This window comes from Elgaria multicarinata, chromosome 13 (genome assembly GCF_023053635.1).
Source record: "Elgaria multicarinata webbii isolate HBS135686 ecotype San Diego chromosome 13, rElgMul1.1.pri, whole genome shotgun sequence".
Lineage (NCBI taxonomy): Eukaryota > Metazoa > Chordata > Lepidosauria > Squamata > Anguidae > Elgaria > Elgaria multicarinata.
Window position 1 is genome coordinate 32057373 of NC_086183.1, and position 24998 is coordinate 32082370.

Here is a 24998-nt window from a genome sequence, read left to right on the forward strand (position 1 = left end):
TAAGGTTGGCAACTGTCAGTATTTCCCAAATATTTTCTGTATAGAAGCTGCAGATCCACAAAAGTGACTCCTCAACCCCAGTGTTTATTCTCCTGCATGCCACCCACCCCACAAATTCACTGAAAGCCTGAAAATGGAAAGATGGCATTACCTTTCAATTTACAAAAACTTCTCTTTCTGGTCACCTGGAGGCCATTCTTGCTCACCACAGGTGACCAGGTGAGCGGGTATTGAAGCTCAGAAATCAGTGGCTTGCATAAGGCCAACCTAGTGGAGATCACGGCTGAGATGGAGACCTGGAGGCCTTCTGGCTGCTTACAACCAATATGCCTTATTGGACCAGAGGAGGTCTGAACATGTACAGCCATGCTGCCATAAAAAGAGGGCAAAGGCTGGCATACCCATTCCAGCCACCACCTCGAGATGGCTCTAACTTGTTCCCCATGGCAGCTTTTATCCTGTGTCATGGTGAGCTCCACCATAAACATTCAAATGGTGACAATTGTTCAGTCAGCAGGATAGATCCATTGCAAACACATGGACCTTGGTGTCTGGTAACAGCTGCCACGTGGTGCAATTGAAAGCTGCATCCAGATGACATTGAGGTTAAAATCAGTATAAGGTGCTACTTTTTCATTGCCTCCACCTAGTTTAGAAGAATATACAATTACAAACTCCAAGGACATCTATAAATTGAATTCAATATCTTTCCTATTTATTTTCAGTTATTTATAGCTGCTACTATAATGTTTTGGCAGTGTTGCTTGGGAATGATGGGAGTTGCAGAAGGACGTCAATGGCTACTAGCCCTGATGGCTATGTGCTCCCACCAGTATCAGAGACAGTAAGCCTGTGTGCACCAGTTGCTGGGGAAGATGGGTGGGAGGATGCTGTTGCACCCGTGTGTCCTGCTTGTGGGTTCTTGGTCCACAACTAACTGGCCACTATGTAAACAGATGGACCCTTGGTCTGATCTTCTTATGTCCAACCCATCTGGAAGGATGGCATAGATTAACTAACAACCCAACCCCTACGCATCTTGTCTGAGAAGTCCCACTGTGTTCGATGGGGCTCACCCCAAAGTAAACTTGCATAAACACCAGTCTCAACGAACTCCGGGTCTGCTTATAATGGATTAATAATAAGACAGTCCCTGTCCTGAGTTTTACAACCTAGAAGGCACCACACAAAAGGAAAAGGGATGCGGAGGGAGGAGGAAAAAAAGGAGACAAACTCAGGCACCAGGTCTTGGGTTCAAGGTTCTCATAGATGTTTTCTGCCAGGGAAAACCTGGGTAGGACTGAGCTCTAGAATTTGCATAAGGGAAGAAAGTGGGTTTTACTTGGTGCGCAAAAGCAGCCAAGTTCTTCCTTCCCTTTTTTTTTTAAATCTAGGATTCGCTTCTCCCAGCATTGCGTCAGTACCCTGGCCACGCCCCTATCTCCTGGCCGCGCCCCCATTCCAAATGGGCGTTCCCTCCCGCATAACGCCAATAACCGCTGCAGAGGATTGGATGTCCTCCACCGGCAGCCAAGACGTACGAGCCAATCACATCCCCGCCCGGCACAGCCCCGTCATAGCTCAACATGCCGTGACAAAGCAGCCAATCATCGCTCTCCGAGAACGGCCGTGACCAATTGCGCAACGCCCCTTTCATTGACGGCTTGATGCTAACCCCGCCTCCACCCTCCACGGGGACGCTCTAGCCCGCCCTCTCGAACGCGCCTCCGAGGGAGGGATTCCCTTCCCTCTCTATGGTGAGTCGCCTCTCCCGGGCCCCGCCCCGTCTCTGAGAGGCTTTAATGAGCCCCCCCCGCCTCTCCAGCGCATCTCTGACGTCCGCGCTGGCTCCGCCCCCGCTCTTTTCCCGCTAGGTGGTGGTGGTTTGCGACGGCCGCGTTTGACGGCTGCTGGGATCCCCCCTGCGCTCCCCCCCACCTCCTCGTCGCTGGTTGTCAGGGCGGCGCGATTTACGGCCCGGCGGCGATGGCGGAGGGAGAACGGGCGGAGAGCGGCGGCAATGGAGGGAACTCCGGGCGGCCGCCTCAGGAGGGCGAGCCGGCGGCCCTGGAGCGAGCCGAGGCCTTCAAGACCCAGGCCAATGACTACTTCAAAGGTAGCGCCTGCCGGGGAGGGCACAGCGGCCAGCGGCGGGGGGGCGGGGCACGGCACGGCACGGCGCCCTGAGGGAGGGGCGGGGCGGGGCTTGCCTGAGGGGAGGAGCCAATGGTGGGGGCGGGGCGGGGCTTGCCTGAGGGGAGGAGCCAATGGTGGGGGAGGGGAGGGGTTACCTGAGGGGAGGCGCCAATGGGGTCTCCTCAAGGGAGGGGGCTGCTTCGTGAGGGGAGGTGTGGGGCTGCCTTAGAGGGAGCCAATGGGGGGGGGGAGAGGGGGGCTCCTTGAAGGAGGAGGGGGGCAGCCATTGTGGGGAGAGGCTGCCCAGAGGGAGAGGAAGGGCCACCTGGAGGGGGGTCTTGAGGAGGGGGGAAACAGCCCATGAGGATGCCTGGGGGGGGAGGGAACCTGTGAGGCTCTTCATGGGGCAGCAGGTGAGCAAGAGGAGAGGAGGGGAGGGGGGCGTCTTTGAAGAGAACAGCCAGGTGTGTGTGGGGAGGGGGGGCGGAGGGGGTTCAGTCGGGGGGGGGGAGGGGGGTAAGTAAGTAAGAAACTTGTCAAAGCGGGAGATGTAACGAAGCACTGCTTGGCGCTCCAGCGCGAACACCTGCAGCGGGGGTCTGGGGTCTGATCATTTGGGGTTAGAGGTCACAGGAAAGAGCCAGTGGGGAGGGGTCTTCTTGGGGGTGTGTGGTAAATCCAAGGATAGGCAGGTGTGCCCCAGAGAGCTTCTTTGGAGGGTGCGGAGAGGTTTGTGTGACTTTCATAGTAGAGTTGCTGAGAAGAGGGGGCTGAGGGAAAGGGAGGTTAGTTGATGGGAGCGTGGTGGTCTTGGAGGGGACGTGTGAGGGGTGGGACGCCCCTCACAGGGGCAGGAGAAGGCCAGGGGCACTGGGCAGCCGGACCGCTGCCCCTCTTTTGAGAGAGCATGATGTGATCAAAGGTCTTTTTGCGACACGGGTCTTGCGTGAGCGATGCTCAAGCCCTCGGTATGGCTGACCGGCTGATAAAAAAACAGTCCCTGGCCCGGGTCACTTCCTTTCCCCGTTATACGAAGTCTGTTAATTACGTCCAGTGCCTTCCATCTTGTGACATGTGCCCAGTGAGCCTGCAGCGCTTGTGCAACAAATTGGCCTAACACCCTCTAGAATGATCTCTTGGGGGTGGGGTGGGGGGAAGCATTGTGATCCGTTCAACGGGATCATAATCTCTGGAGGTGGCGGCGGCGGCAGCAGAACCGCTGCTGTAGGCAGCAGATTTGAAGAGCTTCGAGGCTGTTCCTGAAGAGCAGGTTAGATCCACTGCAGCTCTTGGAAGATGGCTTTGCTGATAAAGATTCACGTCCAGTTGCTTTTTTGAGGGAGAAGTAAATCCATTTAGATGCACGCTTACACGGACCACGAGTTTGCCATTTCTAAGATGAGTTAGGAAAGACTAGCTCCCTTGGGTACTTAACCTTACGATAAGTCTGTAATTAAATAGCTCTGGCCTCTTGGACTCGGCGTTTGTTAGCATCTTTGCCAACTTCCAGAATGTGACTCCTTTAATCCTTGGTGATGTTGACGCATGCCCTGAAGCGAGAAGTTTTTATAGGCTCTTAAGTGATGTTTAATTTTGGCTTTTTTAGATGCTTGTAAGTGAGAAACAGGGTTCTATATACAAAAAAAGTACACATTTCTGTTTGTTTTCAGTTATCATTACTTCATTTTCTAATTTGTCGTATAATCTCTGGTAACTCACCCCAGGTTCACATGAATAGTTATTTCAGTTTAAAGCGCATATTGCTTCTGTCTTCACTGACAGTGCATGTATTAACTTATATTTGAGAATTGGGGGTGCAGGGTGCAATTTGATTGTGCGATCAGCCTAGCTTTATCACCTCCTTGGTTCCACTTGCTTAAAATCTTGAACACATATTATAATCCCCACTTCATTTACAAATGTCCATGAAACCCACCCATTTTGCCACATTTCTGTCATTTTGATTGTGGGTACAGAAAGGTGGTTAATTGCACCTTTCCTGTCCCAAACCTTTTTGGCACCAGGGACTGGTTTCGTGGAAGACAATTTTTCCACGGACAGGGGGGGGGGAGGGTTGAGGGGATGGTTTTGGGAAGCCCCCCCCCACACACACACTCCAGCATCCTGGCTTTGCTTTGGCTGGGTGGGCACCCAGCTGAAGTGAAGCTAGGACGCTGGGGCGGGCAGGCGGCTTCGGAATGGTGTGCCCGGAAGTCACTCTCCCAGAGCAGCTTCTGGCTGGGTGCACCGTTCCGAAGCTGGGCGCCCCCCCCCCCCCCCGCATCCTGGCTTTGCTTCGGCTGGGCAGGCGAGATGGCGCTCCGTGCCCAGGTACGCTAGGGTGGGAGTGGGGTGTGTGTGAAAGCAGCTCACCAGGACCCCTGCATTAAGGGATAACTAAAGTCTGATCAGGCCATGGCCACACAGGCTTGGTTACATCCTGTTTGGACTACTGTAATGCGCTCTACGTGGAGCTGTCCTTGAAAACTGTTCAGAAACTTCAACTGGTCCAGAGTGCTGCAGCCAAACTGTTGACCCCGGCTAATTAGAGCCCTTTTTAGAACAGCTTCACTGGCTGCTGTTGGTCTGTTTCCAGGCGGAATTGAAAGAGCTGACCATAACCTATAAAGCTCCGCACGTCTTGGGACCAGGCTGCCTGAAAGAACGCCTTCTCCCATATGAGTCTGCCCAACTCTTAAGGTCTTTGGAACGGCCCTTCTTTTGAGATCACTGCCTTTGGTGGGGGGGGGGGAGGTGATGGTGACCGGAGACAGGGCCTTTTCAGTGGCTGCTCCCAGGCTGCAAAGCTCCCTCCCAGGGGGTGGCTAGGTTTGTCCCTCTCTGCTGTCTTTCCGCTGTCAGGCAAAGAGCGCTTTATTTAAGAAGGGTCTGGTGGATTGGGTGCTGTTTTATTCTATCATTGCTTTGTTTTTATTGTGTTTTTAATGCATTGTTTTAATCAATTTTAATTGTTTCTTTGAACCCCCTTGAGTGCCATTCTTTTGGCAGAAAGGCGGGGTACGAATAAATAATCCACATATTGTGATTTTGAATACACCCTTAGAGCAAGGTTAGGTAGAATTTGAGTACATACTACTCTTTAAAGCAGCCTTCCTCAACCTGGGGCGCTCCAGATGTGTTGGACTACAGCACCCATCTTCCCCAGCCAGCATGGAGAGCACCAGGTTGGGGAAGGCTGACCTACTGAATTGTTTGTCCATGTGAAAATGTCCCATTATTATAATAATAATTATTATTAATAATAATTTATATAGCACCAACAATGTACTTGGTGCTGTACAGTATGTCCAAATAAAACAGCAACAATATCCTTTGCAGAGGCTTGCCACCTAAAATCACATTAAAACATATGAGGGGGAGAGGTTACACAAAGACAGAATAAGGGAAAGATCGAAGCATTGTGAACATTAAATCAGGCTAGTGTTCCAAAAGCTATGGAAAAGAGAGGAGTTTTCAAACGCTTTTTAAAATCTAGGCTAGAACTCGTAGTTCATAGATGGGAGAGTATCTGGGAGAGTATCTTTTCCCTTCCCTGATCTCATTGACCTCCGAGACCTGTCTGACAGCATGTGTGCTCAGAAGTAAGTCCCATTGAGTTCAGGGGGACTTACTCTAAGGTAAGTCTGGACATGGGGTAATAGTCCCCTTCCCTCCCTGGTCTATCAGGACTCGGTTGAGGAAGAAAGAGGAGAAGGTTGTGGAGGGCTCGTCTGAAGGCCTCGTCTGACTCTCTTTGGAAATGCAAGGAGCTGCTTGAACTAAGGCAGGGCCAGGCTGCGTCTGGCTCCAGCTCCCATCATCACTCCCCATTGGTGATGCTGCCTAGGGCTGATGGGAATTGGGAGCCAAAATGTTGCTGGGCCGCGAGTTGCCCATCGAGCCACCTCCTGAATCATCATCTGGGTTGTGCGAAGGCAGGTTGTGCGTAGACAGAGCTTAATGTCACTTGCTGACGAAGAACAGAGCTGGAGAGCAGACACCTCTTTAAGTAAGAACGTGTACCTTTGTACTTCTTTGTTAGGTGAACAGTTCCAGCGTAGCCCTCCCTCTGCCGATCCTGTAGGAGCATTTCTTCCTCTTGACAAAGCAGAGGAGAGGAGAACTCTGGGATATCCTGACCTGATTTCTCTGCAGTCCTTGATCTCTCCATGTGAAAGCCACTCCCGGGTGTAAATGTCACAGAACAGCCACCACGGAGCAGCATTGCAGGCCTTACCTTTGCTTGTGCGGACACAGCCTTCATTTATTTGCCGCTTTGGGTCGCTTATAGCTACTGCGTTGGCTCTCTGCTAACAGCTCCTTTTATGGCTTTCCTCTCTCCCTCTCTTCCCAGCAAAGGACTACGAGAATGCCGTGACGTTTTACAGCCAGGCCATTGAACTGAACCCCAGCAATGCCATCTATTATGGCAACCGGAGCCTGGCCTACCTGCGGACAGAATGCTATGGCTATGCCCTGGCTGACGCCACCAAGTCCATCGAGTTGGACAAGAAGTACATCAAAGGCTATTACAGGCGGGCCACCAGCAACATGGCCCTGGGCAAGTTCAAGGCAGCCTTGCGGGACTACGAGACGGTAAGTGAGGAGGAGGAGGAGGAGGAGGAGGAGGAGGGAGAAGGGAGGAGGAGGAGGAGGAGGAGGAGGAGGAGGAGGGAGAAGGGAGGAGGAGGAGGAGGAGGAGGAGGAGGAGGAGGAGGAGGAGGAGGCACGTGCGGCTTTCCTCATTCTTCTTAAGCATCTTGGATTGCCATAACCCGGGGGAAGTGGGTTGGTTTGAGCTTTGAATAATATGTTAGGGGTCCTCAGATTTCGGCTTAGGTTTGCTAGACTGCAACTCCCAGCATTCCTGAATCTTGGCCATGCTAACTGGGGCTAATGAGAGTTGAAATCTGAAAGATCTGGAGGGCACCACACTGGGGAAAGCTGTTCTAGGGTGTGGAGAAAGTAAGGAATAGCAGGAGTCTCCTGAGCAGCGCGAGAGATTCCTGATTTTTTAAAATTATTATTATTATTTATTTATTTATTTATGTAGCACCATCAATGTACATGGTGCTGTACAGAGTAAAACAATAAATAGCAAGACCCTGCCGCATAGGCTTACATTCTAATAAAACCATAATAAAACAATAAGGAGGGGAAGAGAATGCACCAAACAGGCAGTATAAAAGTCAGAACAATTCAAGTTTTAAAAGCTTTAGGAAAAAGAAAAGTTTTTAGCTGAGCTTTAAAAGCTGCGATTGAACTTGTAGTTCTCAAATGTTCTGGAAGAGCGTTCCAGGCGTAAGGGGCAGCAGAAGAAAATGGACAAAGCTGAGCAAGGGAAGGAGAGACCCTTGGGCAGGTGAGAAACATGACATCAGAGGAGCGAAGAGCACGAGCAGGGCAATAGTCTGAGATGAGAGAGGAAAGATAGGAAGGAGCTAGACAGTGAAAAGCTTTGTAGGTCAACAGGAGAAGTTTATATTGGATTCTGAAGTGAATTGGAAGCCAATGAAGAGATTTCAGAAGTGGAGTGACATGGTCAGAGCGGCGAGCCAAGAAGATGATCTTAGCAGCAGAGTGGTGAACAGAAACCAATGGACTGATGTGAGAAGAAGGAAGGCCAGTGAGAAGAAGGTTGCAGTAGTCCAACCGAGAAATAACCAATGCATGAACAAGAGTCTTGGCAGAAGAGACAGACAAAAATGATCGAATCCTGGCAATATTATACAGGAAGAAACAACAGGATGATACCACTGGATCAAGTTCATCAATTATGTTTAATTGAGTAAACTAAAAAAATGTAATTGGATTTTGAATATTCCATTCATTGTTACTGTTTTGAATTTTATTGTTATTATCTTCCTTAGTGGGTCGTTGAAAACCACTAGTCTGAATAATGATTTTTATAGGGTAGGGTAGGGTAGGGTAGGGGGGCACTGGGCGTGAGTTTGTGGAACCAAGGGGTTCTCCAAACTCCAGTGTAAAGTGAGAGAAGACCCCTATCCCCTTTGTGTCTCCAGGTCCTCTTCAATTCACTAAGAACTTGGACTACAACTCCCAGTATTCCATACAAAATCAGATAAACGTACAAAAATGGAAAAGAAAAATACCACACCCCTAAGTAAACGCAGACTGCAGTGTTTGAAAGCTTCACAGCTCTTGGCTGTGAGTTGTATCCTCAATTGACTGACATGAGCCTATCCTAGCTATTGGCTCAGGCGCTGAGGTGTTACAGAATGTTTATGAACATTCGAATTGCTCAGAAGTTTTTTAAAAAATGGCAGCACACAACGTCTAGACACAGATGGGGCTCTGAGGGAATAGACACCACAACTAGAGTGCTAGGTAACTCCATATGAGTGTGAACGGTGTGTGTTAGTCATGAATGTGCCTGGGAATGATATGCGTTCCCAGGCAAGAAGGCGAAAGGGACGTAGAGATGGTATTACATGCAAATGGGCAACCACGGTTTTACGAGGGTCTCTACGTGTAAATATAACTAGCTCCTCTTCCCCCCCCCCCTTCGGCCAGGTTGTCAAGGTGAAACCAAACGATAAGGACGCCAAGATGAAGTACCAGGAGTGCAACAAGATCGTGAAGCGGAAGGCGTTTGAGCGAGCCATTGCCAGCGATGAGCACAAGCGGTCTGTGGTGGACTCCCTGGACATAGAGAGCATGAGTGAGTTGTGGCGGTGGGAGGGGGAACTGTTCAAGGGAGCATTGAAGGGGCCTTTTGGCTGAGATCAAGGGAATCAGTGACCTAGGGAGGTTGTGGGCTCTCCCACACTAGAGGCCTTCAAGAGGCAGCTGGACAACCATCTGTCAGGGATGCTTTCGGGTGGATTCTTGCACTTAGCAGGGGGTTGAACTCGATGGCCTTGTAGGCCCCTTCCAACTCTGCTATTCTGTGATTCTGTGATTCTGTGATTCTATAAGTGTAATGTAGTGAAGGCAAGGTGGCAGCTTTGGAGCGATTGGAGGCAGCGTGCCCCAAGGCGACTGAGACCTTGAGGGAGCTGCATGTCTCCTCTCTTGGCCTAAGTATGAGGGCTTCAGAGGGACTTCATCAGCACCCCCAGTGCTAACACTGCCGGCATTCACAATTCTGATGGGCATTTTGGGCCTGCTCAGTGAGGAGACCGAATCCCCATGGCAACATTCAAGGGCAAGGGAAGAGAGTTGCTGGGGGCAGGAACAAGCCCTTCTGTGCTCTTGCCCTTGGATGTGGCTGGCGCCCAGGGCTCAGTTTACCCAGCATCCCTTGCTCACTCATGACAGTGTTGCCTCCCGCACTTCCTGCTAGTCTCCAGCTTTTGCTCAGGCCTGTCGCATCTGTGCTAGCAGTAGATACCTTTGCAGTTGGATTCGTGAACAGCGGCTCTCAAACGTTCTATGCTCAGAGTGTCCTTTCAACGTTGACCTGCCCTTGAAGAATCCCTTCGTATCTGTCATGGAACTCCCGCTTATTGCAAAGGATTCTGGGGCATGTTCCAAAGTCTGCCTTGGTCTGCTGGAACTCTCTCTAGCTCAGTGTGCTCTAGAAAACACCTGATCTCTCCCCCACTTCCCCCCGGGCTCACATTGTAAGAAAATAGGCAAGTTTCTTTACCGCTGTTGATCTTCACGCTGGAAAATCCAGGGTTCTCCAGGACACTGTCTGAATGCAGAACTAACGCCCTGTAAACAAGGAACACTCTCCAGAGGTACAGAGGCTTGAAATGAAGGCCACCAAGGATGATATCACTTGTTATATCGGCAATGGGTCGGTCTCCTGCTCTTATAGGATTTTAACCTCCCTGGGTGAAGGCTGCTGCTCGTAGCCCCCTAATGCTTGGTAGTTTTGCGCCCTTTCCGACTTGCTCAGAGACCTGCCGAGAGTCCGGGCTGGAAACAGCTGCTTGTGAGAAGGGCCAGGTCTCCTGCCTCTCATGGCATCCCTCCTTTCCAAGGGAGCCCTGCCGTCCTCATGCCGGTGACTAATGCCATTTCGCACGGGTGGCTGCGCCAGGGTTTCCTGCCAGGGCCCAAAATAGATCAAAATCTCGGATCATAAATAGATCTCAGCGCGGAGAGGCTTAATCAGTGAAAATAAATAGATTGCGCTTCGCAGTGGGCCAGCTGCTGGCACGAGCAAGGCTCCCTTAATCCCTGTGTCTGGACTGAGCGATGACACGGTTGCATCCCGGAGGCCCACGGATGCTGACTTTTTAAGATCTCTCCAAACGGCATCCCCACTTCTCTGTGTTCAAAGACAGCTGGAGAAGAAGAGGCAGGGAAGGGAATCGCTGTGCCCCGAGGTTGGCAGTTCAGGCTAGTTACAGGAAGGGTGCCCGAGCAAGGCACCTAAACTTTGTGGGAGCAGCGCGGTCCTGGCGTACATCTGCATAGCCCCCATCCCACCCCCCCCGGGTGATGTGTTTCCCTCTCCCCCAGAAAATGTTTGTGCAGGGAATGAAACAACAGAATGAAATTTAATAGGAATAAATGCCAAGTTCTACATTTAGGAAATAGAAACCAAATGCACAGTTACAAGATGGGGGACACTTGGCTCAGCAATACTACAAAAGAGAAGGATCTTGGAATTGTTGTAGATCGCAAGCTGAATATGAGCCAACAGTGAGATGTGGCTGCAAGAAAGGCAAATGCTCTTTTGGGCTGCGTTAATAGAAGTGTAGCTTCCAAATTACGTGAGGTCCTGGTTCCTCTCTATTCGGCCCTGGTTAAGCCTCATCTAGAGTATTGCGTCCAGTTCTGGGCTCCACAATTCAAGAAGGACGCAGACAAGCTGGAGCGTGTTCAGAGGAGGGCAGCCAGGATGATCAGGGGTCTGGAAACAAAGCCCTATGAAGTGAGACTGAAAGAACTGGGCATGTTTAGCCTGGAGAAGAGAAGATTGAGGGGAGACATGAGAGCATTCTTCAAATACTTAAAAGGCTGTCACACAGAGGAGGGCCAGGATCTCTTCTCGATCCTCCCAGAGTGCAGGACACGGAATAATGGACTCAAGTTAAAGGAAGCCAGATTCCAGCTGGACATCAGGAAAAACTTCCTGACTGTTAGAGCAGTACCACAATGGAATCAGTTACCTAGGGAGGTGGTGGGCTCTCCCACCCTAGAGGCCTTCAAGAGGCAGCTGTACATCCATCTGTCAGGGATGCTTTAGGGTGGATTCCTGCATTGAGCAGGGGCTTGGACTCGATGGCCTTGTAGGCCCCTTCCAACTCTGCTATTCTATGATTCTATGATTCTAGGTGACCTTCCCCACAGTCTGGAAAACTGGTAAGGGTCAGTTGCGGGGAACTTCAGTCTCTGTCCAAGGGCACTGTGGGATCCTTGACCCGTTCATCAGGGATACCCCAATGAGCAGATCACTAAGAATGGGCAACCTTCCCTGGAAGACAGGAGGTCCACCTCTGCCTGTCTTCTCCTGCAGGGGGAATGTTGGGGGTGCCCTCGGGCGCGCTCTCAAGCCACACAAGCTGAAAGGCCCCAGCAGGACTGGCCCATGTGTCCCCTGAGCTCGTGCCCCAGAACGTGGAACATCCCTTCAGCAGATGAGGGGATGTGGAACAGAAGGTCTAAAAGCTCTCAAAGCTGTTGGTCCACTGGAAAGAGACCCTTGCGCTGGAACAAGAGAGAAAAGCGGTCTCTAAAGAAACCAGGTAGCAGGCCTGGTTTCCTTTCCGCCCTGATGTCATTGAAAGGAAGGCGTTGAGGTGCCCGGATCCCTTTGATGGGTGGCCATTTGGGAAATGTGAAGGCAAGGACAGGCGAAGGAAGCATTCCGCGGGGGCTTCCCTGTGAGGCCTGGCGGCAGGTCGCCAGTTCGTCTGTCAAAGGCCAAACCTGCGGGCAAAGCTAGGCCCGATTTGCCTCTTGCCTCCTTTGCTCACCTCAACTTTTCTGCTCCTTCTGCTCTCCCCAGCCATTGAGGACGAGTACAGCGGCCCGAAGCTGGACAACGGGAAAGTGACGCCTGAGTTCATGAAGGAGTTAATGCAGTGGTACAAGGATCAAAAGAAACTCCACAGGAAATGTGCCTATCAGGTAACCGTCCTCCTGTGTTCCTTGAGGGCTGTTTGCAGGAACACAGGGAGCTGCCCTTATACCACGTCGGACCCCTGGGTCCATCGAGCCCAGTGTTGTCGACGCTGACCGGCAGCCGTAGCTGTCCAGGGTTTCAGGCAGGATTCTTCCCTGGCCCTTCCTGGAGAAGCCGGGAATCGAACCTGGGGGCTCTGCCACGGAGCCATGGCCCTTCCCCCTCCTTGCTAGGGCTGCAGGAGCACTTGATTCAAAGGGAGGATGCAGGGTCGGTGACACCTATTCGTAGGTGGGTCTGGTGGCACAAGCAAGGAGGGGACCGTGAACCTCCCTCAGGTTGAGATGATGATGATTTCTTACCCGCCTCTCCACTTGGATTGAGGCGGGGAACAACTGTGAATATAAAACACATTAAAAACTGATTAAAAACATAGCATACATAATTAGAACACCCTTAAAACATCTTAAAAGGCTGAAGAGGCCATGAAGACTAGGGTCTTGCTTCTTAGCATGTAGCTGCACTGGCTTTTTAGCCTTTAGGTACCGCAATTCGTACATTTTCCTCTTCTTCTTTGGTCCTTCCAAAGGAGTAGCTGTGCTAGTCTGCTGCACCAAAAGCAATGAAGAGTCTTGTGGTGCCTTGAAGCCTAATCATAAATTTATTATGGCATGAGCACCGGTAGACTAAAGTCTGCTCCATCAGGTGTTAGTTTGCAAGGTGTGCAGGACTTCTTTTCTGTTTTTTGCTTTAAGAAAAATTGGCCGGTCATGAAGACTTCAGTTTACAATATGGTAATCATATCACAATAATAATGAAATATTATTCCATTTAATTTAATCTTTGTAACGCTTTCCACAATGGAAGCTGATCTAAGCCATACCTATTATAGTGTGTATTGACGGCCCACCCCACCCACACTGTGACACACTTCTCATCTTTCTACCCACCCAACCCCGCCTACTCTCTCACTGACTTCTTTTTCCCCCCTCTTGCAGATCTTGGTGCAAGCGAAAGAGGTGCTATCAAAACTCCCCACCCTCGTAGAAACCACGTTAAAAGAGGTGAGTTTGTCTCTTTGCGCCTGACGTTTCCAAATGGGGAAAATCCAGAGACCTTTTATTAGTATGAAAATGACAAAAGCCCCAACTCAGACTCTCCCGGTGTCCACCTGAACCAAAAAGTAAATCCCACCCATGCATTGCTAACTGGATCCTGCTAGGTGGAGTTGACTTCAGCTCAATTCAGACAACGTGTTAGTCAACGCAGTGGGGAAACTCCACTCAACGGTTGAGTTTTTAAGAGGTACTCCCCACGCAACGTATTCTATCTCCACCATTGTGGGACTGTGGGCTGTCGTGGAGTTGAGTAAAATCCATCTCGGTGTCAGATTGACAGTTCCTCCCCCCTCTCTCCTCCCCCAGTCCTCCTGATGGTGTCCCATCAGCCATTGCTGCAAAACCAACAACAATCCCAGTGGCTCTTCCTAGAGCGGCACTCGCTCCTTTCGCTGCTCTTTCCAGGGAACTCTATAGCCAGTGGGAAAAGTCAACGCAATGGAAAACTCCACAGAGCCCACCACACAACACAACAGTTGTGCAGGAACCCTCCTCTGCGCATTGTGGATATTTCACGTGGAATGTTTCCCCCCAAAATAACCTTGACCGTTGCATGGAGTTTTCCTGCCAGGCAACATATTTCTCAACAGTGGTGTAAAAACTCCACTGTGGAGTTCTAAAACCACTGTTGAGAAACGTGTCATCTGAATGGCGCCTTCGCCTAGGCCTGCAGCCCGTTCCCTGAGTCCTTGTGGATTCTGTGGTCTGCTTGTCCCTTAAAGCAGGGATGGGAACCTTGTGGCTCCCCGGGACGGTTTGGTCAAGCGACTCCCATCAGCCCTTCCCAGCACAGCCCTCGTCTCTAAAGAGTCCTGTGCTAATTGCCAAGCTGTTCGTGGGATGGAGGTGAAAGAGAGAAAGCGCATTTCCCCCTCTCCCCCTCCTCATGGGCCTGGGCCACCCGTTCTCCTGTGGTTGCCTCACTGAAACAATTGGGGGAGAAGAATCACCCAGGGATACTTTCAAAGAAGCATATTTGGCTCAGCTTTACACCCCTTCCTCCGTTGATTTCCCCCCCCCCCCCGCCTTCTCTTCCTGTTTCTTCATTCTAGACAGAGAAAATCACTGTCTGTGGAGACACCCACGGGCAGTACTACGACCTTCTGAATATATTTGAATTGAATGGGCTGCCGTCAGAAACGAATCCATACGTATCCTTTCCTGGTCATTCTTTCCAGGTTACAGTAGGCTCTGGAGAGCTGTTTCGCTCCCTGGATGGCTTCCTGGAAGGAGGGAAGGATTGGGGGCCCCGGGGCATATGTGGGCGGCGACATTTGTGTTTCCTCACAATTCCCCCCTCCTCCTGACAGGTGCGAGGGATCTCGCCGGCTGAGACCAAAAGGTTTCTTTTTACCTGTTAGAGGGAAAGTTGTAAGCCCCTTCTAGATGGTCTCATCAACTATCTGTTAACTGTGTCTCCCAGTGGAGCTGAATTTGGTTCATCCCCTGCAGTTGCCTCATACTTGACCTAGGAATAAATTTTATTTATTTATCTATCTATTACATTTCTGTACCGCCCAATAGCCGGAGCCATCAGGGGGACAAAGAGGAATAGATCAGTCTTTATTGCTTTTTTAAATTCTAAAAGACTGTCAAGTCTTTCGGTTGAAGTTTCCCAAAGGGACAGCGTTGTTGTTTTTCCTGAGCGCCGCCCCTTCCCCACTGTAGATATTCAACGGGGATTTCGTTGACCGTGGCTCCTTCTCCGTGGAGGTGATATTAACGCTCTTCGGTTTTAAGCTGCTATATCCGGATCATTTCCACCTACTTCGAGGTAAGGGCCTCCTCCTCGCAAGTAGCTCAGCAGAGGAAGAAGGGGCAAGGTGGATCCCTACCTGCCTGCCTGCCCCACTCACCTATCCCTTGTTCAAAGCCTCTTTTTGCCTGCTTTTTATCTAGTTCCTTAAAAAAACAAAACAAAAAAACAGAGTTTTGTGGCATCTTAAAAACTGACAAATTTATTTTGGTATAAGCTTTCCTGGATGCTGTCAAGTTAAAAAAAAATTAAAGTAATAATTAAAAACAGCCTCACGCGGCTTCCCCCTGTCCCCCTCTCTTCAAGGTGCCTTTTGTTAGGGTTTTTAGCACAGGAAATGAGCGCTTGTAAGTCACTCATTGGGACTGGGCTTCTCTCCAGTAGATCCGGTTTTATTCTCCTGGCTCTATTTTGTGCTGGGGGAGGGAGCCAGTATGGGGTACCGGTTGCCTCACCCAATCCAAGAAGCACGGAGCTCCTGAACCCTCTGTGGTGTTTATGTATAGCATTTATATACCACTGAATATAGTAAAATCTCTCAGCGGTTCACAATACTAAGATGCAACCTTAAAAACACTGCATTAGAACAAGGGTTCTGTAAAAAATACTTCCAACTACAGTAAAAAATAAATTAAGGAGCAGTAACGTGGAGCAGTATAATTCATTTACTTACAAAGCCTGGATAAACAGGTGTGTTTTCAGGAGCCGTTTTAAAAATGTTACATTTTCTGCCTCCCGAACCACACGAGGGAGGGTTTTCCAGAGGGTGGGTGCCACCACAGGGAAGGCCCTGCTGTCGTGGTACTTCACAGCAGCATTCTGCTCATTTTGAAAAGACCAGCAAGGCCTCCTCTGCTGTTCTTAAAGGGGGCCTGGGTATGTATAAGGGATGGCGGTCTGCTAGGCATCTGCAAGACAGCACATCATGGCTTTGTTGGGCCCCCGAAAGAGATTTCTCCGCAAAGCAGCCACGTGCGTTACTTGTGCCGTTGTACCAAGCCTGTTTGTGCCGATACCCGGCCATGGAAATCTCTTTGGTGGAAGGCGGCAGCCGAAAAAATACGCTTCCTTTTGGCCTCTAGCTTCTCCTGATTTCTCCTGCCCTCTAGGGAACCACGAAACAGACAACATGAATCAGATCTACGGGTTTGAAGGAGAGGTCAAAGCCAAATACACAACCCAGATGTTCGAGCTCTTCAGTGAGGTCTTTGAGTGGCTCCCTCTGGCGCAGTGCATCAATGGCAAAGTCTTGGTACGGAGGCCGGGGCTTGGGCTTGTTGGAAGGGGCAGGCGGGAGGTGGCCGGAGGCTCCTCGGGCATGAGATTCTTGCCCTTGCTGATCCTGGCTCTTCTTCCTTCTCTCTCTCCCGCCCCCCAGATAATGCACGGAGGGCTCTTCAGTGAAGACGGCATCACATTAGACGATATCAGGAAGATCGAGAGGAATCGGCAACCACCAGATTCAGGTGAGCGTGGAGGGCTGGGCTGGAGAAGGCCGGGGCGTGTGGAGTGCACGGTGCTTCTAGCTGGGGCACGCTCCCCCCCCCCCCCCCGCTGCTCCTGTGGGGCTATCACCCAACGCAAGAAACCTCCGTAGTGCGTTCATCTTGATTAGTTTTAGCCCATTCATTGATTAAATGAGCATTATTTGCGCATGAGACAAAACCCGCAGTCGTTCAAAACACCAAAAAGCCTACTTTCTGGCAACGGGGTGTTTGATCAGAGGTGGGCAATTACTGGCTCGTGGCTCCCAGTGCAGCCCCCCCCTCCCCCGGCAGCATTCAGGCAGAACCCCGTCTTTTTTAAAAAAAAAAAAAAAAAAAAGAAAAGAATGATGCTTATTCTTTTAAGGAAAAAAATGGCATCCATAGCTGCTACAGTTCCCAAAGGGTCACGTTTAGCTTGCAAATAAGCTAAATTTGACCCCTTTGGCACGCCATAGCTGTTACAGATGGCATCCCCTCCCCCCCACTATTTTTTATTTGGGTCATTCCACGGCCGGGGAAAGGCAGGGGGATGAAAAAGGCTCCCAAAGACGGCAGGCGAAGCTTTCCTGGCCTAGAGACGAAGCAATTGGAGAACATTCACCCGTGATATTTGTGCAGGCCAGGCTGCTGTTAAAGGTGGAGAAGCAGCGCTTGGGGGGCGGGTCGGAAAGAGGTGGGGGCCCGAGGCCCTTGCCGATTGAGCCTGGTGGAACGCATGAGAGGTGGGTTTTAGCACGGGACGTTTAGTCCCCTTCACAGCTGCCAGGAGCACGGCAGCCTTTTCTCTCTTTCCCCTCCTCCTTGCGTTTTTTATTTGACCACTTGCCTTCCTGTTGGCAGGTCCCATGTGCGATTTACTCTGGTCAGACCCTCAACCCCAGGTAAGTCCTGCTTTGGCATCCCTCCTGACCCACCTGCTTGCGAGCCTCCTTATCTGGGCTCAGCTGTTTGGCGTCATCTGTATTCCGGGCATCAATCCTCCTTGGATGCTGTTGAGTAGGCATTCCTGCCCAAGCTGGCCATTTCTTTCCCTTAGTCTTCAGGCTACCTTAGATCGGGGGCCCAGCTCTTCCTTCTACCACCCCTGGAGGTATCTGTCAGTCACCCCAGGAACTCGCCCACCTCCCCTGTCCAGCTCAGGCGTAGGAAGCTGCTTTATAGTGAGTCAGACCCTGGGTCCATCTAGCTCAGTATTGTCGACACTGACCGTCAGCAGCGCCTCTCCAGAGTTTCAGGCAGGAGTTCCCCCCGCATTACCTGGAGATCATAGAATCATAGAATAGCAGAGTTGGAAGGGGCCTACAAGGCCATCGAGTCCAACCCCCTGCTCAATGCAGGAATCCACCCTAAGGCATCCCTGACAGATGGTTGTCCAGCTGCCTCTTGAAGGCCTCCAGTGTGGGAGAGCCCACCACCTCCCTGGGTCACGGGTTCCATTGTCATACTGCTCTAACAGTCAGGAAGTTTTTCCTGATGTCCAGCTGGAATCTGGCTTCCTTTAACTTGAACCTGTTATTCCGTGTCCTGCACTCTGGGAGGATCGAGAAGAGATCCTGGCCCTCCTCTGTGTGACAACCTTTTAAGTATTTGAAGAGTGCTATCATGTCTCCCCTCCATCTTCTCTTCTCCAGGCTAAACATGCCCAGTTCTTTCAGTCTCTCTTCATAGGGCTTTGTTTCCAGACCCCTGATCATCCTGGTTGCCCTCCTCTGAACCCGCTCCAGCTTGTCTGCGTCCTTCTTGAATTGTGGAGCCCAGAACTGGACGCAATACTCTAGATGAGGCCTAACCAGGGCCGAATAGAGAGGAACCAGGACCTCATGTGATTTGGAAGCTCTACTTCTATTAATGCAGCCCAAAAGAGCATTTGCCTTTCTTGCAGCCATATCACACTGCTGGCTCATATTCAGCTTGCGATCTGCAACAATTCCAAGAGCCTTCTCGTTTGTAGTATTGCTGAGCCAAGTATCCCCCATCTTGTAACTGGGCATTTGGTTTCTATTTCCTAGATGTAGAACTTGGCATTTCTCCCTATTAAATTTCATCCCGTTGTTTTCAGCCCCGGGCGAGATGCTGCCAGGGCTTGAACCTGGGACCTTCTGCCACTGAGCCACGGCTCCTCCCCTATGGACCCCACTCTATGGGGACACGGGAAGGCAGGAGTTCAAGCTGACCCAGATGGGCCAGCCAAGCGAAAAGCCCCGTCCAAATAAGAAACCAGCGCTGATCTGGCTTTGTTTAGGGAAAGGCGGCAGAGTGGAGACGGACGCATGCCAGAAGGAGGGCAGCCCCACTTCGGGCGTGCTTCCTTCCCATCCCCGAGCTGTCTTAAGCAGCGTTCGGGAGCCTTCGTGGCTCTGACACCGTCGAAACTGGTTGCCCCTCCGGCTCCTGTGTGTTCCTACGATCCCGCCAAACGTCCGTTCTTCAAGGGAGTGGGGCCGGTGGCCGAAACGTGATGACGCGGGGGGTCAGGTTTACCCGGACAAGCATCGAGGACCCCTTCCTCCGTGCCAGAGCCTTGCCCTCCCTGAACCATCCGCGTCTTCCCCCTTGTTTATCTCGCCCAGAACGGCCGGTCGATCAGCAAGCGTGGCGTCAGCTGCCAGTTTGGGCCAGACGTCACCAACAGCTTCCTGGAGCGCAACCATTTAGACTACATCATCCGGAGCCACGAGGTCAAGCCCGAGGGCTACGAGGTGGCCCACGACGGCAAGTGTGTCACCGTCTTCTCAGCCCCCAACTACTGGTGAGTGAAGGCGCGCCGCGCCGCGGTCTCTCTGGCTGCTTGCAGAGAAGTGGAGGGGCCTTCCATCGGAGGGCCGCCTTCCGCCTTCCCCAACCTGGCATCTTCCAGACATGTTGGATTCCAGCTGCGTCAGCCTCAGCCTGCATGGCCAGTGGCAGTGATGGGAGTTGTAGTCCCATCCACACATCGGAGGGTGCCAGTTCTCCCTCTCTGGGGACTTTCGCGGCAGTGCTTTCCTGAGAAGATCCATTCAGTGGCGTTCCCAGGGAATGAATGTGGGGTCTTCTTCAGGAAAACTGCAGGCCGTACCTCTGAGACAGGGCCCTTCCTAGAGGCTTGACTGAGGTGGTTGTGTGCGTGAGAGAGAAAGAGAGAGAGGTGTTAGTCCCTCATTGTTGGGAATGGGAATGGTGAAAGGCACTCCCTCCAGGGGTTAGGTCTCATTGAGGCAGTCGACCGCTGTCAAGGCCGTACCACTTCAGACCGCAGGTGCAGCCTTGCACGGCTGCATGCCCATCCAGACAAACAAACCAATTCCCTGCACACAGAAAATTAGCATGGCAGGGAGACGAGCGCAAGCCTTGACCTCGCCCTGACATGCTAGTATTTCTGTGTGCAGGGATTTGTTTGGGTTTCTGTAAAGCAGCCTTCCTCAACCTGGGGCGCTCCAGATGTGTTGGACTACAACTCCCAGAATGCCCCAGCCAGCTCTGCTGGCTGGGGCATTCTGGGAGATGCAGTCCAACACATGTGGAGCACCCCAGGTTAAGGAAGGCTGATGTAAAGGAACATCAGTCATGCAAGGCCCCCACCCCACCCGTGTGAAGTGGTACAGTCCTGGCCCAAGTCAACCCCTTCAGTGAGAACTAGATCTAAGGGTCAAAGGCATCTATCCCTCCCTGAGTGCTGCAGGCTCCGGGTTTATGGGGGGAGGGGACAGCAAATGGCATTATTTGGACCCTGAGGGGGAAAGCCAGCTTCCATTTTGGGGAGGCATTTCTCCCCAGCCTGTTACCCACACGACGTGCATTCATGCCTTCCCTGCGCCCGCTTTTATTTACTTGTTTGTTACAAATCCCATAGTCCTGCCCCTCTCCCTTTTTATCACCACAACAACCCTGTGAGGTAGGTTAGACTGAGGGGTCGGTGCCTGGCCCAAAGCCTGGGCCAGTGAGCTTCATGGCTGAGCAGGGACTTGAACCCCGGGTCACCCCGTCTCACTCCAGCCACAACCCCAGTGCTGTGCTAACCTCCTCTTCCCACCCTGCTTAACTTTCTCTTGCCAGTGACCAGATGGGCAATAAAGGGTCCTACATCCATCTGCAAGGCTCAGACCTGCGGCCGGAATTCCACCAGTTCACAGCAGTGGTGAGTCCTTGTCCCGCAGGGCCCTTCTGGGGTGGCGTGCTCGAAAATGGCACGCCCCGCTCCTCCTTTTCTGCTCTCTTTCCTGGAATCTTGCCGTCCGGGCAAGATTTCGCTAGCAGCGTGGGTGGCGTTGACTAACCCGGCTGCTGCTGCTTCTTTTTTCTTCCCCAGCCTCATCCGAACGTCAAGCCAATGATGTATGCCAATTCGCTGCTGCAGCTGGGGATGATGTAAGCCTCCTTCCTTCGCCCCTGCCAGCTCGCTCTCGCCCTGCCTGGAGTCCCGTGCGCGAGGCAAACGCCCGCGGTTTTCTTGATTTCTTTTACAATTCCTTCCAATATCAGCCTTCACTACAAAGCAGGGGTTTTGGGCAGGGAGGTTGGAAGGGGAAGTGTCTAAAGCCTTGAGCATCTACTGTTGAGGTGGGATTGTTGAAGAGATTGCCTAGGTCATCACACCCCATCCCCAGGAGGCAGGCACCGACCCAGGGCGGCCCGTTTTTCTCTTCCTCGCTGACTTTGCGTGCGCAGACAAGGAGAAAACGGCAGCCAGAGTGTTAGAAGTGACTGCTTTCTTTTTTAATATATTGGAAGACTGTATTTATTCCCCATCTTCTCTGATTTCCTCTCCTGCTGCTGCTCTCTACCCTCCCTTCCCCGCTTGGTCAAACTCGGCCTTCCCACATGCAGGCCGAAGGCAGAGGGGGAGGTTGTCATGGTGGAGCCGGTGCGGTGCCCCATGTCCCGAAAAGCAGAGCGTGACTGTGTTAGAGGGGGCCGGCGCCCCGGCCACGTCCCCCGCTCCCGAGCGTGGCATCTGGTTCCATCGCAGCAAAGGAAAGGTCCAGTGGGCACTTCCTGAGCCAAACCCCTCGAAGGTCAGGGAGCCCTAGCAGGAAGCCAATGTCGGGTGACGGGCCGTGTCTTCCCCCCCCTCCCCCCCGGGAAGCAGCACTGCCCTTCTGAGGTCTGCCATCTCCTGGCCAGGTAGGGAAGGGAAGGCGTTTGGCCGTGGCTCAGCACCTCACTTACCTGCCTGCTCCTCCCACCCACCCTGTGTACTTAGCAGCTGCCGTCGGTATTTTCACACCTGGCCCGGTCTGTAAGATCCTGGCAGGTGTGGAAATCTGTCCTGGGGTGGAGAGGCAAAACTTCTCAGTCAGTAGCATGTCCGGGATGGGAGTGGTGTGTTTGTGTGTGTGTGCGCGTGCGCGTAAATGAATTCCTCCTTCCATTTCAAAGCCGGCTCTGGAGAATGGTTAGATGAGCCCCAAGCCCCAAGCGACTTACCTGTGCGCTCAATTCGGCCCGTGGGGCTGCCTGTTCCTCGCCGTTCTTCTTAGTTCTTCTCCATCATATCTCAATTTCGCAGCAGGAAGCCAACGTCTAAAGCAATTTGGGTAGAGGCAGGGAGGTTTTTTTGGAAGGGAAGAGTTTGATCGCGCTGACCCCGGAGCTTTCTGCACTCTCTGCATTCCAAGCTCATCAGTCCGTCTTGTGGACCCTCTGCTCTAGGATCCGGCGCTGTAGGCATTTGGAGGAGGGGAAAACTCATCTGGGCATTTTTACCTCTCTTCGACCCTAAGGTCAGCAGGCTTTGGGGATCTCTTTTCGTTTGTGTCCTGGGGAATGTGGTTCGAAGACCATGCATCTCTTGGGATCTTTCTCTCTTCCCTCTGACTGCCTTAGAAGGAACCCCTTAGTCCAGGATGAGCTCCCTCTAGGTGTCTGCAAAGCTGTTGGTGCCTTGACCAACTTTCTAGGGACCTTCTAGCTTCGAAATCTCAGTGGGCTTGAGGAGGAGAGGAGAGGAGAGGAGAGAGAGAGAGAGAGAGAGAGACCAAACCAAATCATATCAGTCTGGCAGCAGAGATGAGCTGGGTCTGCTTTTTGGCTCCCAACTTCTATGTGGGTGATCGTCCATCCATCCATCCTTCCTTCCTCCCCTCCCTTCTCCAGCCTCTTAAGTTTTTTTGTTCATCAGAAATAATCCACAGAAAATGTAGGTGGGGAAGAAAAACCAGCATCCCAGGCCAGCCTAAGGCCCGTGGAACTGGGAACTAGGGTCGGGGGTGGGTGGGCCGTCCGGCTGTTCATGAGGTTGCCCTGACTTTTCTCTCCCACCCTCCAAACCTTGCGACCCCCCCCCCCCCATTCTTGCTCTTGCTCTGGGAAGTAGTTGTCATTTTGGCTTTCCCAAACCGAAACGAGGCCTGCTTTTTTTTCCTTTGCGGCCGAAATGAAGAGAAACCAGCGAATATTCCAGAATCACTTTGGATGTTTTTTTCTCCATGCTGACCATGGAGGGTTCTTATACATCCAGGATTCCCTTTCCACTCGCCCTCCTACCTATTGAGTAATTTTACTGTCTGTAATTAAACAAAAGATGTTAAAATAAAGCAACTATTGAAAGACCTGTTGGCTTGCGTGCGTTTGCCTTTCTCCTTTCGAAAGCTCTAACTAATCCTCGCACACGCACCCATTTTGTGTGGTCATCATCTATTTCACACCCCACTGGATCATATGTTTGTTGGGGAAGGTTCTTCCTCCCTGTGGGACATCATCATCATCCATTTATTTATTTATTTCTCCTCTCTCCCTCTGGATCGAAGCAGGGAACAACATTAAATACAAAATCCCATAACATGCATAAAACTGATTAAAAACCTATAAAACTGATACACTATTAAGATAACAATCAGACACCTTAAAATTCATCTGGGTAGGCCCCCTGGAAGAGATCAGACCTTATGGCTTTCTTAAACTCGGAAAGACTATTAAGTTGACGAATCTCCTCCGGCAGGCACTTCCACACTCTGGGAGTGGCAGAGAGAAGGTCCTCTGGGAAACTGATGTCATCCTAGTTTTAGCTGACTGGAGTAAATTCTTCCCAGAACACCTGAGCGTGCGGGGTGGATTGTATGGGGGAAGGCGATCCCGCAGGAAACCTCGACCCAAACCGTGTAGGGCTTTAAAGGTAACAACCAACACTTTATGCTTTGCCCGGAAACTAATTTTAAAGTCGGTGTAATACGGTCACCCCTAGGTGTGCTGGTGACCAACCTGGCTGCCATATTTTGAACTAGTTGAAGTTTCTGAACTAGGTACAAAGGAAGCACTACATATAGAGCGCATTGCAGAAGTCGAGCCTCGAAGTTACCAGTGCGTGCACTGCTGTCTTCCGACTCTAGGAAGGGGCGCAGCTGGCGTATCAGCCGAAGCTGATAGTAGGCACTCCTGGCTGTCGCATCTATCTGGGCTGTCATTTGGAGCAACGGATCCAGAAGCACCCCCTAGCTGTGAACACAGTCTTTCAGGGGGCGTGTAACTCCAATCGGAACCGGTTGACACACCTCCAAACCCAGGTTGCGGCCTTTGACAGCGAGCAGCTCTGTCTTGTTTGGATTTCAGCTTCGGTTTGTTTCTCCTCATCCAGCCCATTGCTGCCTCCAAGCATTCATTCAGAGGTGATCGTAGGACACCCTGGAGAAGAGAGAATTCTTTGTCAACAACGCTGCCACCAAGTGGTTGAAGGCTGAAGAATCAACTGCTTCAATGCGCTGAAACTTCAGAATCTCTGGATTTGGGGAGGAGCTGAGGAGCCTTATGACGAAGGTGAAAGAAGAAAGTGCAAAAGCTGGGTTGCAGTTAAACCTCAAAAAAACCAAGATTATGGCAACCAGCTTGATTGATAACTGGCAAATAGAGGGAGAAAACGTGGAGGCAGTGACAGACTTTGTATTTCTGGGCGCAAAGATTACTGCAGACGCTGACTGCAGCCAGGAAATCAGAAGACGTTTACTTCTTGGGAGGAGAGCAATGACAAATCTCGATAAAATAGTTAAGAGCAGAGACACCACACTGACAACAAAGGTCCGCATAGTTAAAGCAGTGGTATTCCCCGTAGTAACCTATGGCTGCGAGAGCTGGACCATAAGGAAGGCTGAGCGAAGGAAGATAGATGCTTTTGAACTGCAGTGTTGGAGGAAAATTCTGAGAGTGCCTTGGACCGCAAGAAGATCAAACCAGTCCATACTCCAGGAAATAAAGCCAGACTGCTCACTTGAGGGAATGGTTTTAAAGGCAAAAATGAAGTACTTTGGCCACACAATGAGAAGACAGGATACCCTGGAGAAGAGGCTGATGCTAGGGAAAGTGGAAGGCAAAAGGAAGAGGGGCCGACCAAGGGCAAGATGGAGGAATGATATTCTGGAGGTGACAGACTTGACCTTGAGGGAGCTAAGGGTGGCGACGGCCGACAGAAAGCTCTGCCGTGGGCTGGTCCATGAAGTCACGAAGAGTCGGAAGCGACTGAACGAATAAACAACAAAACTGAAGTC

At 51.5% G+C, this 24998-nt stretch overlaps 1 protein-coding gene across 1 annotated transcript; it reads left to right on the forward strand.

Annotated features, from left to right (window-relative positions):
- Positions 1-1863: 1863 nt before the first annotated feature.
- On the forward strand, positions 1864-23073 carry PPP5C (protein phosphatase 5 catalytic subunit). The gene is made up of 13 exons (XM_063139872.1): positions 1864-2116; positions 6491-6732; positions 8671-8818; positions 12065-12186; positions 13180-13245; positions 14352-14450; positions 14968-15073; positions 16165-16307; positions 16434-16521; positions 17383-17423; positions 19113-19291; positions 20578-20659; positions 20831-23073. Exons 1-13 carry the CDS (start codon positions 1987-1989, stop codon positions 20891-20893), a joined length of 1509 nt encoding a protein of 502 aa, XP_062995942.1. The 5' UTR covers positions 1864-1986; the 3' UTR covers positions 20894-23073.
- Positions 23074-24998: the final 1925 nt, after the last annotated feature.

What these genes read in the sequence shown, in the direction of transcription:
- PPP5C (XM_063139872.1), top strand. Translation starts at nt 1,987, where the DNA reads ATGGCGGAGGGAGAACGGGCGGAGAGCGGCGGCAATGGAGGGAACTCC. An exon ending in CGTCAGAAACGAATCCATAC is followed by an intron (nt 14,451 to 14,967) that starts GTATCCTTTCCT and finishes TCCCCACTGTAG; the next exon opens with ATATTCAACGGGGATTTCGT. An exon ending in TCGGCAACCACCAGATTCAG is followed by an intron (nt 16,522 to 17,382) that starts GTGAGCGTGGAG and finishes TCCTGTTGGCAG; the next exon opens with GTCCCATGTGCGATTTACTC.